Genomic DNA, 16,799 nt, shown 5'->3' on the forward strand with positions numbered 1-16,799 from the left:
AGTGTTCTATGGTTACATTGGGAGAGAATGTGACAATGGAGTATAGGAGCTGTTTCAGCAGTTAGGTACGTAATTTGAATTCTGCACAAATTCTAGAATCTCTATCTGCAACCATGGGGACTTTCCAAAATTGACCCTACAAAAGAGTATGTCCTGAAATTGCACTTCCAAAGCTGACCTCCTTGGGTGCAAAAACATTAAAACAATAATATTTTGTGGAAGTATGAACAGACCAGGTTGCATCCCGGCACAACTAGTTGGCCAAGGCACTAAGTTGCGCAGCCCAGGAGGCACTCATGGATCAGAACGAGCATTAATATTTTCCTGAACAAATATATGCTTGACAGACAACTGATGTATTCCATCTGGCAATTGCGTGTTTAGTAACTGAACAACTACTAATCTACCAGTACTCCCTAGCTAACAGGGTGTGCTAGTCCTTTTTCCATTCGGAGGTACCTGGGGTACCTCTGGATAAGTTAGCTCTCAATTTAAAAACACATAAATGTGTGAGCCAATATACGAAGTCTCATGGTATAGAAGTTACATTCACTCCATTAGGAGCAACGCCTTGACGTTGCTAGTGGTTGATCATATATTTGCAAATGAGGCTTTTGTATTTTATGTACAAATAGAATAGTGGCTCTTTTATTGGTTCACCGCAGTGACCTGGGGTATTTTGACTGTGTTTATCTCTTTTCTAGATAAGCCCTCCCCCTTCTAGCATCTGCTGTGAACTTAAAAATTGACTGAGCATCTTCCATTTCTGTATTGTTGTTTGTGGGGCCTTTAGGGGTAGCCTGAAGAGTTGTGTGCACAAGTGATGAACGGATTTGTTTCACTTCATTTGCTGGGCTGAAACAAAGTTTGACTTCTGAGAAATGTATAATCCACCTGTGTGACTCCAGTACCTGGACAGTCACATGTAAGTGGGTCTGAAGGAGGAATGAAGATAGTCCAGTTAGGGGATTAATTGTCACCGCCCTGGATTTTAATAGAGGACCCTTACCACCTTGGCTGTTGTGAAAAGTCTGTAGGCAGGCCAAAAGATAGGGCACATAATTGGCAATAGTGATACCAGATTAAAAATCCTAGGAAGCATTGATGGCCCTCCTAATTTGATGGAAGCCAAAAACTTATCTGCTCCATACAATTGATAACAGCTCCATCTTGAACCTGTCCAAAGCAGGGCAGGGAGTTTAGAGATTTCAGATTCAAGAAGAGTTAAAAGGACATTTATGTTTTTTATATAATACACGCACACACACATATTTATAACATTTTGTGGCTGAAGTCCAGCAGTTTTGGCCTCTTTAAAAGTAAAGGTGCCTCCTTAAATATAATTAATGTTATCCATTCTTATCTGTCTAACTATCAACTACTTAGTTACTGTTCTTGAAATATGAAAGAAATAGTACCTTCACTGTGATCTAGGTCTGGGCGGAAAGATAGAAATAACCAAGCAAGGCCAACTAGAAGAGTTACAACCAAATTGACCACTATCCATGGCTGAAGAATCTGAAGTTCTGTACCTTCTTGCCTGATGATATAATAAAAACATGCAGTTAGACCAGTTTATTGACAGAGCTAAAAATAAAAAAATATTTGCATATTCAATGTGACAAAGAGGAAACAGAATAAACAACTTTAATTATTAAAGCATCACTACAATTCTATTGAGTAACTCTATGAACTATCTGTAGCAACTTTAAGGAAAATAGTGTTGATTCGAAAATCACTAATTTTAATGGAATGTTTTTAGTAGTAACTTAATTTGATTTTTAATATATACTCATGAAAAATAATTAATGAAAAGCAATACATAATTATACTTTTGCATTTAAGGTGTTATAAATAGGATTTATACTAGATAGCCACCCTTTCCAATACTTGAGTAATTTGGTGGGAATCCTTACGAATGGTTAGACAGTTTATATAAATTATGGCTTAAAGCAGTGGTTCCTAAAGTGTGCGCCGTGGCTCCCAGGGGTGCTGCGGCGCTGTCACAGGGGTGCTGTGGCCAGGAAGAAAATAATAAAAAAAACAACTTGCCATTCCGGCGGCACCTGGGACCCAGCATCCTCCTCCCTCCTCGTTGAATGTCGGGCGTGACGCCATCACGTCCGACATATTCAGTGAGCAGCGGCGGGAGAGAGGAGGATGCTGGGTCCCGGGCGCCGCCGGATTGGTAAGAAGACAGAAGTGAAGACAGAAGAAATAGAAGAAAGAAGGCCAAGTATGGTAAAGAAAGGGGAGGGGAAAAGGTGGTAGGAAACAGCAATGGAGGGGCAATAGAATGAATGAGGGCACAGAGTGTGAGGATGAAGGAGGGCACAGAGTGTGAGGATGAAGGAGGGCACAGAGTGTGAGGATGAAGGAGGGCACAGTGTGATGATTTTTGTTCATGTTTTATTTTGTTTGATCTTATTCCTCTTAGTATTAGCAATAAATTACTCTTTGACAGAAATATAATTGAATAAAAAAAAATATAAAAATATTCTTTTCCCTTGGATTTATGTGTATTATTTTTGCAAACAACTTACTAAGTATTTCTGTTCTCACCTAAATACTTATTACATTATTTTGACCCAACTACTTATAAAACGGTACTGCTTGGTAATTATTTTGAAGGGGTGCCTTGAAAAAGTTATGGAGACTCTAAGGGTGCCACAAACTGAAAAAGTTTGGGAACCACTGGGTTATAGTGAAACACTGCCCCTAGTGGCCAAATAAAACAAGTATCAGACCTAGAACTTATATTGTTTTTCCAATACAACGGATTTACAGAACACATTTTTATAATCTGTAATTGTTTAGTATAGTGTTCCAGGGATCATGGTAAATGATGTATGTACATATGCCAATATAAAAAAACATAAAATTAAATAAGATCATCTTTAGAATAATTATTTTATTTAATGGGAAAAGAAAAAATTATGTATGATTGGCAACACTAATTGTGTAGTTAAGTGTTAATAATGAGCAATTATCAATATACAAGCTACAAGCTACATTTACAAGGCAATATAGGAAATTATCTGGAGGTGTTAAATAAATAAGTGCATTCTCAGAGGGAAAGATGCATTGAGGGTTATTTAATAACTGTGCTCAACAGTCCATATCTGTACTAAAACCGTATCAACCAATCAGCTTCAATTTTCCTATTGCAAGTTCCTCATTAAAAGCAAATGTTTGGTTGCTTTAGCCTTAGTGTAAATTTGCAGCTTTGAGCAATGTTAGCAAATAACCTTGATTGTCTGTCTGTTATCAAAATGAATAGTGTACAAATATTAAAGCTTACCACAAGCTGCCATTCTGTGTTGGAGGTGTGTAGAAGTTTATCCTGTCACTTGTCATTTGCTGACTCAGTGCAAGAAAAAGAGCAACAAAGTACACTAAAAATAGAGAAATTTGTGTTTAGATATCAAATCACGAGATACATTCAGCATAATTTAAAATGAGATAGTCGGGGACAAAGTACTTTGAGAAAATGCCATATGTTGCTTTACCCCTACTATATATTATAAAGGATATAATTAGTCACCAGTGGAAGGGGTTGGGTAAGTACTTAAAAACTATGCTAGTTTACTTGGCTTTATTAAATCACTTAGATTTACAGCATCATATACACTTGTGTTTGCACTTACAGAATGAGGCCACAGCAGATGGATCCAATATAACAAGACCACGAAATGCATTTGACACAATGGCCAGGTCAATCCTAGTAGCAAGGAGGAGAAAAAAAATAGTCTGGTATACAAGCAAGAAAAAGCAAGAGAAACCAGAAGTGTTCCCTTCAGTCAACTACCTGTCAAATGCAGAAACTGTGCTGAGAGCCAACAAGAAATACAGAAAGCACTGGGATGGGTATGCCAAATCTTTGTAAATCTCCAATAGCTTAGAAAGAGTAGTCAGCTGGTTACCAGCAAGCATGTAAATCACCACAATATTCCACACTGTGTACCCAGCTAGGAATCCGCTGCAGAACAGCCCAACCATCCTACAATGAGAAGAGAGTATTAGAAATGCAGGTTTTGTGCAGCCAGAGAATCACGATTGTGTACAGCAATATTTAACACAGATTTGTGGATGTACCTAAAGGCACGATGCACAGTGATAGATACATCCATGCTGCTCCATGTTGGCTTAATATCCATAAAATCTTCCACATGTTCTGCAGTTTTAATGATTCCAGTGCGATCAGCAGCTTGAAATTTCCCTTAAGTATAGAACAAACAGGTGGTAACAACAAGCCTGCATTCAATGCGTCCTATATATTCTGCATATAGACATGTAGAAAATTATATAGAAAATGGACTTTAAATCTTTTTAATTTAAGGGAAGGTTTAAAAAAAAAAAAAAAAAAAAGCACTACTGGGATCGTGGCTAGGAGCTCTATGTTAGCATTTTCATTGAGCTCCAGCTGTTGCACTTAATATCATGCACTTAAATCACCCAAACTTTATTAATTGAGAATCCCTAGTCCCTGAATGAAAAATACCAAACAGTTGCACAAAAGTCAGAAAAGTTTGTGAGGTCTGAGATCCAAGACAGCTCTGGCTTTACATGGTAACAGCCTACCACATCAATTTCTTGATCTGCAATGTGAACTAATAGGGGGACCTCAAGTCTAACTTGCAATGTATCCTAGGACAAGTTACTGGCCAAATAAAGTTTGCCATAACTGCTTGAAACACCATGCTGAAGGCAAAGATTGAGAAATACACTGGACGTTGGACCAACAGGAGGATCGCTACATCAAAATGTATGCTAACATCATAGAGCTACAGAGTAAAGTATCCCCTGGCAAAAGAAAAGAAGTTAAATAAAGATAAATGCACTCTTGTTATCCTTCTGGATTATTAGGTTTGTACCACATTAAACCTCACATATCAGCAATAAATGAATACACTACATAAACAAATGATCAACAAACCAAAATGTGAGATAGGAACACAAACAATCAGATACAGAGTCACTTTTAGGCACATCATTCTCCATCACGAGGTTGATGACCAATTTGACTGTGATTATGACAACATAGCTAGGCTACCCTTTGAAAGAGGTTGGCTAGATCTATATTGTCCAAAACAGAACAAGGCCCACACACCACAAATACAACATATCTTAATTCCCAACACAGTGAATCCACCAATCACTGACACACCAACCAAAAACACAAAAGATCAAATCACAAATGATTCACGATGGGGACAAGATTTTTTAGAATAAGAGAGAGGATAAGGTACTGTCATAAACCAAAAACAAATCCACCAATAAACCAGAACAAAAGGAAATTAAGAGAACTAGAAGAGGAAAAAAAAAACGCAACCAAACCACAACCATAACTGCTACTGTTTTTGCATTTTTATTCTCTGTCAACTTGGACCAACATAAGCACACATGACACTACTCAACAAAGGTCTCAAATTTGCTTCAATTTGTAAGCTTAATAAGTGTGAAGTATTTATAGGCCTTCAGAAATTTATTAGGAAATTAACTCTACAAAAACATTTCCTAGAAAATCCATTGACCAATGATTAAGACCACAATCCCATTTATACCGTAGTCATCTTAAAGGTAGCCATATAAACACATTTGAAAGAATGGTCCTGGACGATATAGAAGGAATTAATACAAAACATTCAAAAACAGCAGTTAATCTTACAAAGGCCAAAAAATACTTTACAAGAGTTAAGGTATAATAAGAACATAGGAATAAAACTAGCTATCCCTCTGTCTTTGTCAATGGACAAAATGAATTACGTAGAAGAAAGTCTGAACATTCTGGGAGACACAAACACATACTAAAAACTGTCAGACCTAACTATAAATGTAATGAACAGTTGAAGGCTCTGCTAAAGAGAGTCTAATCAAGGGCATCCTCAATAAATAAAAAATAAAATAATAAAGAAAAAAAAAAAAGCAAGACTACCTCACAAACACACCCAGTAATAACAATATTTTACCATCTCCCCAAAATCCACAAAAACATACAAAACTCACCTGGCAGGCCTATCATGTCTGGAATCAATTCCATAGCCTCCAATTTTCCTCAATACATTGATCACCATCTACAATACATCAGTGAACAAAAATCCTACTTTAGAGATACCACTCAAATGCTAAAATACAGTGACCAGCTTGAGTGGAGCCCAGATCCCTGGCTGGTATAAAGCTAGGTCACTTCGCTGGTTACTGTTATTAATCATCAACAGGAACTTAACAGCATCAAGTACTTTCTGGCTAGAGACATTAGACATTATTCTGTGCTAAAGCTATTCACACAGAACAGACAGAAGTTATCTTACAAGGAATCCAGTTCATTCTTACACATAACTATGTAAGGTTCAATAACACTTTCTACCTCTAAACTAGAGAAACTGCCATGGGGACAAGGGTTTGCTCCTAATTATGCTAATCTATTTATGAGTCAATGGGGAAAGATAAACATATGGATTGACCATAACTATGGAGCGAAGAGGTCCCTATGGAAAATATATTTATTAGGACATATTCTTTGTACAGCAAGGGGCAGAACAGTCATTACTCAAATTCATACAACATATGAACAACAGTAACTGTAATTTAAAATTTGCCACCCAATATATTAAACTGAAAATCAAATTTCTAGATTTAGAATCCTCCACAATCTATCCACTATTCTACCAACTGACCCACAGGTAGTTTACAAAAAAAGGTACAGATTTAAAAACTAGCTTAGTGAAGAACCACATTAAGCCACGATAGGCGTTACAAACTCGGCCAGATAGCTCAACAGAAGAAGGCGGACCCCACTATTGCGGTCGCTGCTGTAACTGTACCAATCTAACATCAGAGAAGTACCAACCCCACACGGACATCCATCCAAACAGTGCAAATTTAAAGAATCAAAGAACACCTCACATGCAATAGTCTGCAGGTAATTTACCTACTAGAATGCTGTGGCATGCAATATGTAGGGAGGACAGCAAGGGCACTTGAAACAAGAATCAGAGAACACATAAGAAATATTAAAATAGGCTACAACATTTCCACACACTTTAAAGAACAGCATGATTGTAATCCCACTGGTCTCACGTACATGGCAATAAAGAAAGTGGAAAGGAATTGGAGAGGGGATGAGTTCATAACAAAAAATAAAAAAAAAAAAAAAAATCATCAACAGAGGAATTAAAGTGGATCTTTTACTTAAAGACTCAAACCCTCAAATGGTCTGAACATAGATATGGAACTACAATCCATATGGATATAAAATCACTAATTCACCAACCAGATATATCAGGCGAATCCACAGAGCCAACAAATCATGAATAAATTAGGCAGGACAAACTTCCATACAAGTGCAGACTTACAGGAACATATTAATCCATTATGCTGTCATACTAACATTGTATGAATGTAGCAACAATTCTAGAGACAATGAATAATGGAGAGTCAAATAAACACTGTGAACAATAGAAGAATAGTGGAGTCAGCAAATCAGATTGTCAGTAGAGCCTCATTAGTCACCTTATCAAATTATTACTAGAGCAGAAATAGGACATTGTCCACCTACCAAGATTAATTTATGGTATACCATCTCTTCACGCTAAGCACAATCAATTTTCACAATATACATCAGCAATCCTGAGCAATCAGATTCTATCACATCTCAACCTCTAATCATCCACACATATCACCATGACTTCTCCTCAATGGTGATATGTCAAAAAATTCACACTTCATCCATCAAGTAGGGAAGCAAAGAGCTACACCAACCCTCGTAACCTCTGTGATACGTAATCAAGGCTAGGACATGTAAGAAATAGTAATTACAGATGGGTCAATCATACCATAGTAGTAATAACCACAGTACAAATCTACTACCACTGTATTGTGTTATTTTAACCCAATCTACAGGCTTCCAGCATTCCATCTAATTGAATGGGATGCTTAAAGAATGAATAATTACATTTCTAAAAATCGAACCTATGAGATCGCAAGGACTATATCAAAAACATGATAGACATGTATTTAGTATAGGTCATCTAAAGCAATATGGACTAACAACCCTTAGTAACGTGTCTGCCTGCCGATACCCTTCCACATGTGTCAGCATGATCAACATCCAACACCAAGTAGCGACTTAACCACCAGTGACCACACCAAAGCCCCATAGATTGTAAGGAAGCGAGCAGGGTTCTCTTACCTCTCTGTCTGTATGTATTACTCAGTATTGTCTTGTTAATGTTTGTTCCCAATTGTAAAGTGCTACGGAATTTGCTTGCGCTACATAAATAAATGTTGATGATGAATGAAACAGACTGCAAAACACAATCACAACAGCTAGCACACACCAGATATTGGATCTGACACAAGGTAATGTCAGTATTAATTATGTGTCCAATTTTAGCACAAATACCTGCTGAGACGGTTTTCCCATGCCAGCAAAGGTGGCTAAACATACAGCAACATGTCTGCATGTGATCGTAAGCTCAAAACATTATCTATGGGCTGAACATCTGCCCGCACAGACACTAGTCTGATAGTATACATACCAATAAGCATTAAGTAAAATCAACACAAAATACATACTATTACAAACCCCCAGCATACATCAGTTCATAGAAGGAAGAAATTACTTTTTAAAAGAAGACAGACAAACTGATTACCTTAATAGCATCTACCAAAAGGATCAAGGTGGGAGGAGCTACCTCCCTATATCAAGCCTGCGGACAAGCACATTTATTCTGCACAATATCCCTGAGGAAGGCTTTTAACTGAGAATCTGAAACGCGTTGGATATCGATACAAGCAATCACTAATCTCACCATCTTCAATAGACTGCGCATAACTGTTGCAGCTAGACTGCGCCTATTGTTCTGCAGGAGCGTAAGATACTTGGTCACTTTTATAGACTATACCAAAACTTTTTACTTTACAATACTGTGCTAGAAAGCAGTGATGAGATCTGCAAATCAGAAAACCACAGCAATATAATGTTGATTACCATGAATTGTCATGGTAACCGATTGACATATAAACTGGAACTTTATTATACATTCTGGTATCGAATCATTCCTACTTAGTGTCAAAGTCAAATTATTGGATGAAAGAAAGTATATTGATTAATATTGTTTTACTGTGCGATTGCGATCAGTACGCCACGTGTTATGACGCAATCGCACAATAAATAACGCACGCATAGACTTACACTTACGCATTCACTTGTACATAGCTAATTTTTTGATAGTTCCAACCCACAGTTGTTTATAAACAAATGTTATTGAATTTATAGTTATATATGATAAGGGTAAGAAGCACTTTATTGAGATCTAAGGTTCAGGTTACAGGAAACATATCATGTTTGGTGTCATTCTAATCCCCTATTTATTCTTAGTGATCCGGTTCCATCAGCAATAAGATCGCACCTCGTGTAAGCTAGTTATGGAATATAGGGAATTAGTGATTGGAATGGTATTGTGTGTATAATGTAAATAGACCAGTTTGAACTAGCTTTCGGCTGGAAAATTAGTATGCATCTGATTGGAGAGCTGACCCCCACCCTTGGAGAGCTGAATTGACCTTTGAACTACACTATACTGGACTGTCCTGGAGCCTGAACCTATGGAAACATGCCAAGTTATCTGTATAGTATTTACTGTAACACCAAATATATATATTGCTCTTTGGAATAAACTTACAGTCTCCTTGACCACAGACTTCAGGATTGAATGACTGTAAGCTGGATCCAACACAGCGCAGCGTATGTATCGGCTGTACTTATTTACTTAATTGTTATTCTTTTGCTTTGCTAATAAATCGCTTTGTGAGTTGGAACCACACAAATCGCATAGACAATGATTATTGGTAAAAGATAAAATAACTTTAATATTACATACATGGAAACAGTGAGACCTACAGGGAGGAGAAGCAACCCACCACAATCGATCCAGTATGAGTATAATATTTTCCTTGCATACAAAACATCATACTGGGTTATATTATCCTAATTGGACAAATATATTTTTGATTTCTTTCGAGGTATATACTATTGAACAGATGTGCATATGCAACTTTACAAACTCCCATAATCACTATGGATACGTTCCTGTGTTCGAAATTTTCTTTGTTGCTGAAATATATTCTAACACTAGGAATCACCATCAACTTTGTACTTCCTCTTTCCATTGGTAACATCAGGATGACCAGATAAATCTTATGGACATTAGGAACTCTACAGCCCATCAACCATAGACTTTATTGGGACAACACATTCTTTCCAGTACAGTTTCACATATTCCCACCAGACAATTGGCTTCATTGTAATAACCAGTGCATTATTGGGATGCTAGAGCATGTTAAGGGACAAAAGACCACCAGTCTTTCAACATGACTGAAGGTCAACTTTAGTAAATCTGAGTTTTTACACAGCCTTAGAGGGCGAGACAGTGCACAGAGTGCCAACTAGGCCTCCCCCACCAGGAGCACCTTCCTGACCACGCTTCGTTCATACAGCAAATTGCAAAGAAAGGGACAAAGTGCTCTGACAGCCCAAAGTAGGGAAGATACAATCTGAAAATGATGTTCTATTTTTCCTGATTTTTCAGCAGAATTGCCATATTGAGAGAACCTTAGTGAGATAAATACCAAGTGCCTGGCACCAGAAAAGGAATTATGACAATTAATACCCAAAGCTACATGAACTAAAAGCTTCTAGACTCCTACAAATATAGTCAATACATTTATGCCAGTCATTGATATGCAATCAGAGGTCTATTGACACACGTCTTTTTAACTGATATCTAGCAAACTATTTCATTTTAACTCCTTTTGTTACTCAAGGGCTCACTCATCTTACTCCTATTTTAGTGTAGGTGAAACCTATATATCAATACTTACCTTCTACTAGTGTTGGAAGGCTAGTGTTGCCTGTTACCTAAAAGTTTACAATCAAAGCAGTGCCATGTATGTGATTTGGCATGGTCAGAGATGGGTGTTGCAGAGCTGATCAAGTTTGGGTAAATAGGTTTATAGTAGATATAAACCGATTGACATTAATGAGAATGTCAATTAACATGATACCTGGTAAGTCCTAAGATAAACTAGTATATAGTGGATATTGGTTAATAACAACCTTACATTTATGATTTAATAAACTAAAAATGATTCCCTGGCATATCTTTAACAAAAAGTTACCTATCATTGATACTCTGTGTATAAAAGACAAACCTGATTCCTTCAAAGATGGAGGTATGACATACAATCCTAAACCCACTATACTTGAGACAATTAATGGCTAAAATGAGTTGGGTGAATATTTGGAGTTACCCAAATCCAACCATAGTAATATAATGCAGTCATACTAGACGGGACTACATATTTATATCTACATCATTTATACTCTGTCTCCCTGATAGCATGCCTTCCATGGGGGTTGTAGTTTCACTCAGATCACTTATGCTGACACACCACCTGATGGAAATGTAATAATTCTTAGATTACATTATTATAGACCTATGAGGAGCTTAAATTATATCTCGGAGGCTACTTTCGATCCTCCATCATCATCATCTATTTATTTATATAGCGCCACTAATTCTGCAGTGCTATACAGAGAACTCATTCACATCAGTCCCTGCCCATTTGGAGCTTACAATCTAAATCCCCTAACATACACACACACAGACCGAAAGAGACTAAGGGCAATTTGATAGCAGCCAATTAACCTACCAGTATGTTTTTGGAGTGTGGGAGGAACCTGGAGCACCTGGAGGAAACCCACGCAAACACAGGGAGAGTTGTGTTGTGAGGGTGGTTGCGGATGGCACTCACTTTGATTCTCCACACGGTGCAGTCTCTTGCCTGGACCGCAATATCCATCGTTGAATTTGATCTGGACTGCCTCATACTCATTATACACCAGACAATCCTTACTACTCTGGTCGGACAGTCTGGATATTGTATTATATGTGCATGCTTCTTATTTTTGATAGGATATCTCTCTCATAGTGAAACCTACTCTGTGTTCACGGTTTACTGTTGCCGTTATATTGAAATTAGTCACCTATGATAAATGGTCAGTGCTCACATGACTTGAATTGACAAATGAATAATAGCTTTAATGTTTAAAAGGGTACTTTTTATTCCCTATTACTTTTCCACAATGGTGAGGACAAGAGACCTGTCTGAGAGCATTCACCAAACACAAGACCTCTAAAGCATACAAGGCCATCTCCAAAGGCCTTGGCATCTCAGTTTCAACAGTGCACAATGTTATTAAGAAGTTTGCTACTCATTTTGCTGCAAAGAAACTCCCTGAACGAGGGGGAAAGAAGACAAAAAAAATTGATGAGAGAAGTTGGTATGAACTGAAAACATGCAAAGAGATGAAGGATGATCTTTTCAACCTGTACCATATGCCGCACACTAAACCAAGAAGGGCTTTATGAGCGAAGGCCAAGGAGGAACCCCACTGCTGAAAAAACAAACAAAGAAACAAACAAAAAAAAAAGACATAAAAAGGAATGGCTGATCTTTGCCATATTGTACCTAGACAAATCACAATCCTTCTGGGCAAATGAAATGTTCTGTGGACATACAACACCAAAATAGCTTATAGGGGACAAAATGAAGCTTTTAAGAACACCCTACCTACTGTACATTTGAACATGGTGGAGGATCCATAATGTTGTGGGGCCGCTTTGCTGCCTCTAGTACTGGAGACCGTGACAGTATTCAAGGAATCATGATATTAGAGGATTACCAAGGCATTTTGGAGAGCAATGTGCTACACCGTGCTAGAAAACTAGGTTTGGGTCCAAGAACATGGGTCTTCCAGCATGATAAAGACCCAAAACACACATCCAAAAGCACAAACGAATGGTTGAAAAGGAAAAAAAATTTCCGAATGAGCTAATTGCGACAACAGTAAATGCGACATGAAGATTGCGAATGGTGTAATTATGACATTGAAGAAATACAGACCTGATGATAAAGTGACAGCCAAGATTTCTGCCACACAATGCAAGGACCCGGCAGATGTCTAATGTCCAACCCTTTCTAAAAAACATTAGACATCCGCTGGGTCCTTGCATTGTGCCCATAATAGCAGTAATGTAACTGTCGCCATTTGAATTGACGTCAATGTCAGTGCCGGGATGTTGTGTGGCCGGAATTGACTGTCACTTTATCATCGGGTCTGTATTTCTTCCATGTCGTAATTACACCATTCGCATTTACTGTTGTCGCAATTAGCTCACTTGGACACTCGTCCCCCACCCGTTTTAAACTGACCAGCAATGAGTCCTGATCTCAATCCAAATTAACATATTTGGAGAGAGCTAAAATCTGCCATTGGGAAAATGAATTCTGTAAACATTTAAGAAATTGCAATGGAAGAGTGGAACAAACTACCAGAAGACAGGTGCAAGAAGCTTATAGCTGGCTACAAGAAACATATGGATGCAGTCATTGTTGTCAAAGAGTGTGCAACCAAATATTAAGGAAAGGTACCTTTTATACTAGCCAGGTCTTATTTTATATTTTGTCTTTGATATTACTACATGTAATTTGAATATAAATGTTTTATGACTTAATAAGTTTGGACATCCTATTAAAATATTCTGATTATACGAAGTTGGTACGTTTCCGTTTATTTCTGAAGATATTGTACAGGTTGTTATACAAAAAAATCAATGGTACCAATAATGTTGACCAAACCTGTATGTGTTGCTTTATGCAGCATCTACCAGTTCCTCAAAAGTGTATGTTTTCTTGCATCACATACATATTCATGTCCCTCATTTAAAGGAGCATGTTTACTACAAATAATTTTTAATTAGATTGCATTACTTACTATTCTTCTCCACAAACAGTTTGCCCACGGGTTGGCTTGTTAGGGAGGGCACAATGAAAGTAGGATGCTGTTCTGGGCTTCTAATTTGTTCATCAGGAATTATATCTTCCTCCTCTACACCCAGGTCATTAGGGAATCCATGCTCTACAGGCCGCATTTTCCTAGAATAGAGGACAGATACATGAACATGTGTTTGAATGGCACTAGGTGACTTCTGAAACATATAATATACCTGCCTGCAAAAGTTTCTGCAAGAATGTTTCTAATTCAAAATGTAACTGAAATCCTCCCTGTTCCACAATAGGCTTAACCCCTTTGTGATCAAGCTATTTTCCACCATAATGACCAGATCAATTTTTCTATTTTTAGGATGAGATGATTTTATTGGGAATAACTTTTTTATTTCTAGATCTAACTATGCAGATTTTACATTAGTTTTTTTCTAGAAGAGATTTGGTAGCATATTGAATATGTATATCCTATTTTGGTCACCTGACCTCCCAGAAGTTTAAACAGTGGGTAAGTATGATATCCTAACACCTCCACCTATACTCCCCCACACAATATTACCTTCCTTGTGTCCGCCACTCCCCTCTAGAATGTAAGCTCTTAGAAGCAGAGCCCCTTTCCTAGTGTTTTCTTAAGTATTCATGTAAATAATACAGATAATAGAATCATGTAAATAATGCAGACTAATATATATATATATATATATATATATATATATATATATATATACACACACATATACACACACACACACACACACACACACATATTTCTGTCTTACCATAAATATCTACCTAAAATATCTGCACCTATGTCTGTTACTATTAGGGGCTCTTTTATCAGTCAATTTGTATATTAGGCTTAACAGTCTTTTAGGTACATAAACTAGATAAATGTTTTACTGCAGCACTCACTTTGTTCTCCTGCGAGGTTTGCGGGCAATTCCCTCCTCAAAGTGCTGGTAGTCTGGGTGGTTGCCATTTTGCACTACTGATAAACTATTAAGGTTTTGGTTCATGAAAGAGGTTTCAGCATCTAAGACAGAGAGCACAAAAATCCAGACAACTTTGGATGACTGAGATTGAACAAACAGAGACATAATACATTTATCAAGACTACATAGAGCAGTCAAAGGCAACATGATGCGGCCCTCTAACCTTCAAAAGGGCCGCACATTACCCTTAACCTCTGTAATAAGTGAGACAATACATTTACTCAAACGAAGAGACACTTATTTGTAATAACATATTAACAGGCATTTTAAACAAGTGTTACAAGCTATAACAAAGCTAACAAACTAGTAAGGAGCTGGGGGCTGCAGGTGAAGGCTTGGAGGGCCCACATGTGGTCCTAGGGCCGCCTGTTACCCATCACTGACATAGAGAAACATACAAATGAGTCACAAAGTCAACCCAGTAAAAAACATATCACAGAAACACATTAACACACAAATATCACGGGGCATATTCAATTGTTTAGTTTCCCTGCGGCGTTAAAACTATTACCGGTATTACAGTAATAGTAAGCTGGATTTCAGCTCGCGGCTCAGGGAGCTGCGAGCTGAAATCCAGCAAGACAATTACCGTAATAGCGGTATTTACGCGCACCATTACCGTAATGACGGTAATAGTGCATGCGCCGCAAGATTTTTGGCTATAACGCCAACAATTGAATATGCCCCCATAAGTCTGGAATTAAATTGGTTACAAATATGTTGTACAGACCCACCCACCTCAAGGGGGTGTTTACACCAAAGATCATGCAAAGAAAGAATCATATAGGCTGCACTACTTAAGTCTCCAGTTCCATGATCTCACCACCAAAACAAGTGAAGAATAGGCCCCTTCTGTATATAGAAGACTTGATACAATATTTATGGGATTCAGACTCTTCAATACTCTCACTGGACAAGTGTGCAAAGTCTACTGGCCAACAATGCAGCACTCACCACCAGGCAATGATATTGAGAAAACTGCAAACACTGGAATTGTGAAGAGCATTGGATCCACCTCCAAAATACCGCCTGATGCCTCATTATACTAATCATTTTCATCATTCCATGAAAACAGTGGTCATCCACCAAACTGTTTTCGCTTATAACTTGGGGCATTTTATTAAAATACATTTTTAATGAAACACTGTGCAAAAGTACAATACTTATGATATACATCACAATCTTACACGTGATCATTACATATGGAAGATACTCACAAATTTTAAAATAACAAAGGACAAAGTTTCAAAAAAGCGAGCTATGTTATGTTATGTCAAATTATCAAGCAAAGAATCAATTACCAATATGATCAGAAATGAACTGCATAAGTCAATATTAAGCATCAAAAATATTCTCTGAAATTACTAGTTGATAGCCAGGGGTCAGCTATACCCGTGTTTACTTAGACACATCGTATCGTGTTGAGGCAAACTACTTTGGATGAGTGGTGAAGATGACCGCACGGGAGAATCTCCGACACAAACCCGGAAGGAGGTGGTGATAGTTATCATTATGATGACCACAATGCCAACAAGACTTATAGCAACTCTAAAATCCCGATCGCTACAATTCTGACATGTAGCAGATACAGACTTACCTAAAAAGGGACAGTGAACATTTACGACAGCCCCACAAAAGTAAATGCCGGCAGTATGATTGTCATCACTTAAAATGGCTACAGTCACATTGCCGGTATTACTGGGGCAATGCAAGCACCCGGTGGCTGTATCATGTATAACCCTTATATAAAAAATAAAAATGCAATTCGTGGGGGTGCTTGCTACAGAAGGTATTAACCTTGCCAACGCTAGTGTTAATAGTGTTTATAGTTTATTTTTTATTTTTATTTTAATAAGGGTTGCACATTATACAGCTACTGTGTCCTTGCATTGCCCCCTTAATACAGGCAATGTGACTGTTGACATTTTAAGTGACGGCAATCACACTACTGGCATT

At 37.7% G+C, this 16,799-nt stretch overlaps 1 protein-coding gene across 1 annotated transcript in view; it reads right to left on the bottom strand.

Moving 5' to 3' along the window:
- TMEM237 (transmembrane protein 237) overlaps window positions 1-16,799 on the bottom strand; it is a 39,458-nt gene that overhangs the window by 10,918 nt on the left and 11,741 nt on the right. The window contains exons 6-12 of the mRNA XM_075180135.1: window positions 14,764-14,884; window positions 13,841-14,001; window positions 4,096-4,219; window positions 3,809-4,000; window positions 3,648-3,721; window positions 3,302-3,395; window positions 1,419-1,540 (exon numbers count right to left, since the gene is read on the bottom strand). Of these exons, the coding sequence (XP_075036236.1) occupies window positions 1,419-1,540; window positions 3,302-3,395; window positions 3,648-3,721; window positions 3,809-4,000; window positions 4,096-4,219; window positions 13,841-14,001; window positions 14,764-14,884 (888 nt within the window). The remainder of the gene's footprint in view (window positions 1-1,418; window positions 1,541-3,301; window positions 3,396-3,647; window positions 3,722-3,808; window positions 4,001-4,095; window positions 4,220-13,840; window positions 14,002-14,763; window positions 14,885-16,799) is intronic.

Source organism: Mixophyes fleayi, chromosome 7, assembly GCF_038048845.1.
Source record: "Mixophyes fleayi isolate aMixFle1 chromosome 7, aMixFle1.hap1, whole genome shotgun sequence".
Taxonomy (NCBI): Eukaryota; Metazoa; Chordata; class Amphibia; order Anura; family Limnodynastidae; genus Mixophyes; species Mixophyes fleayi.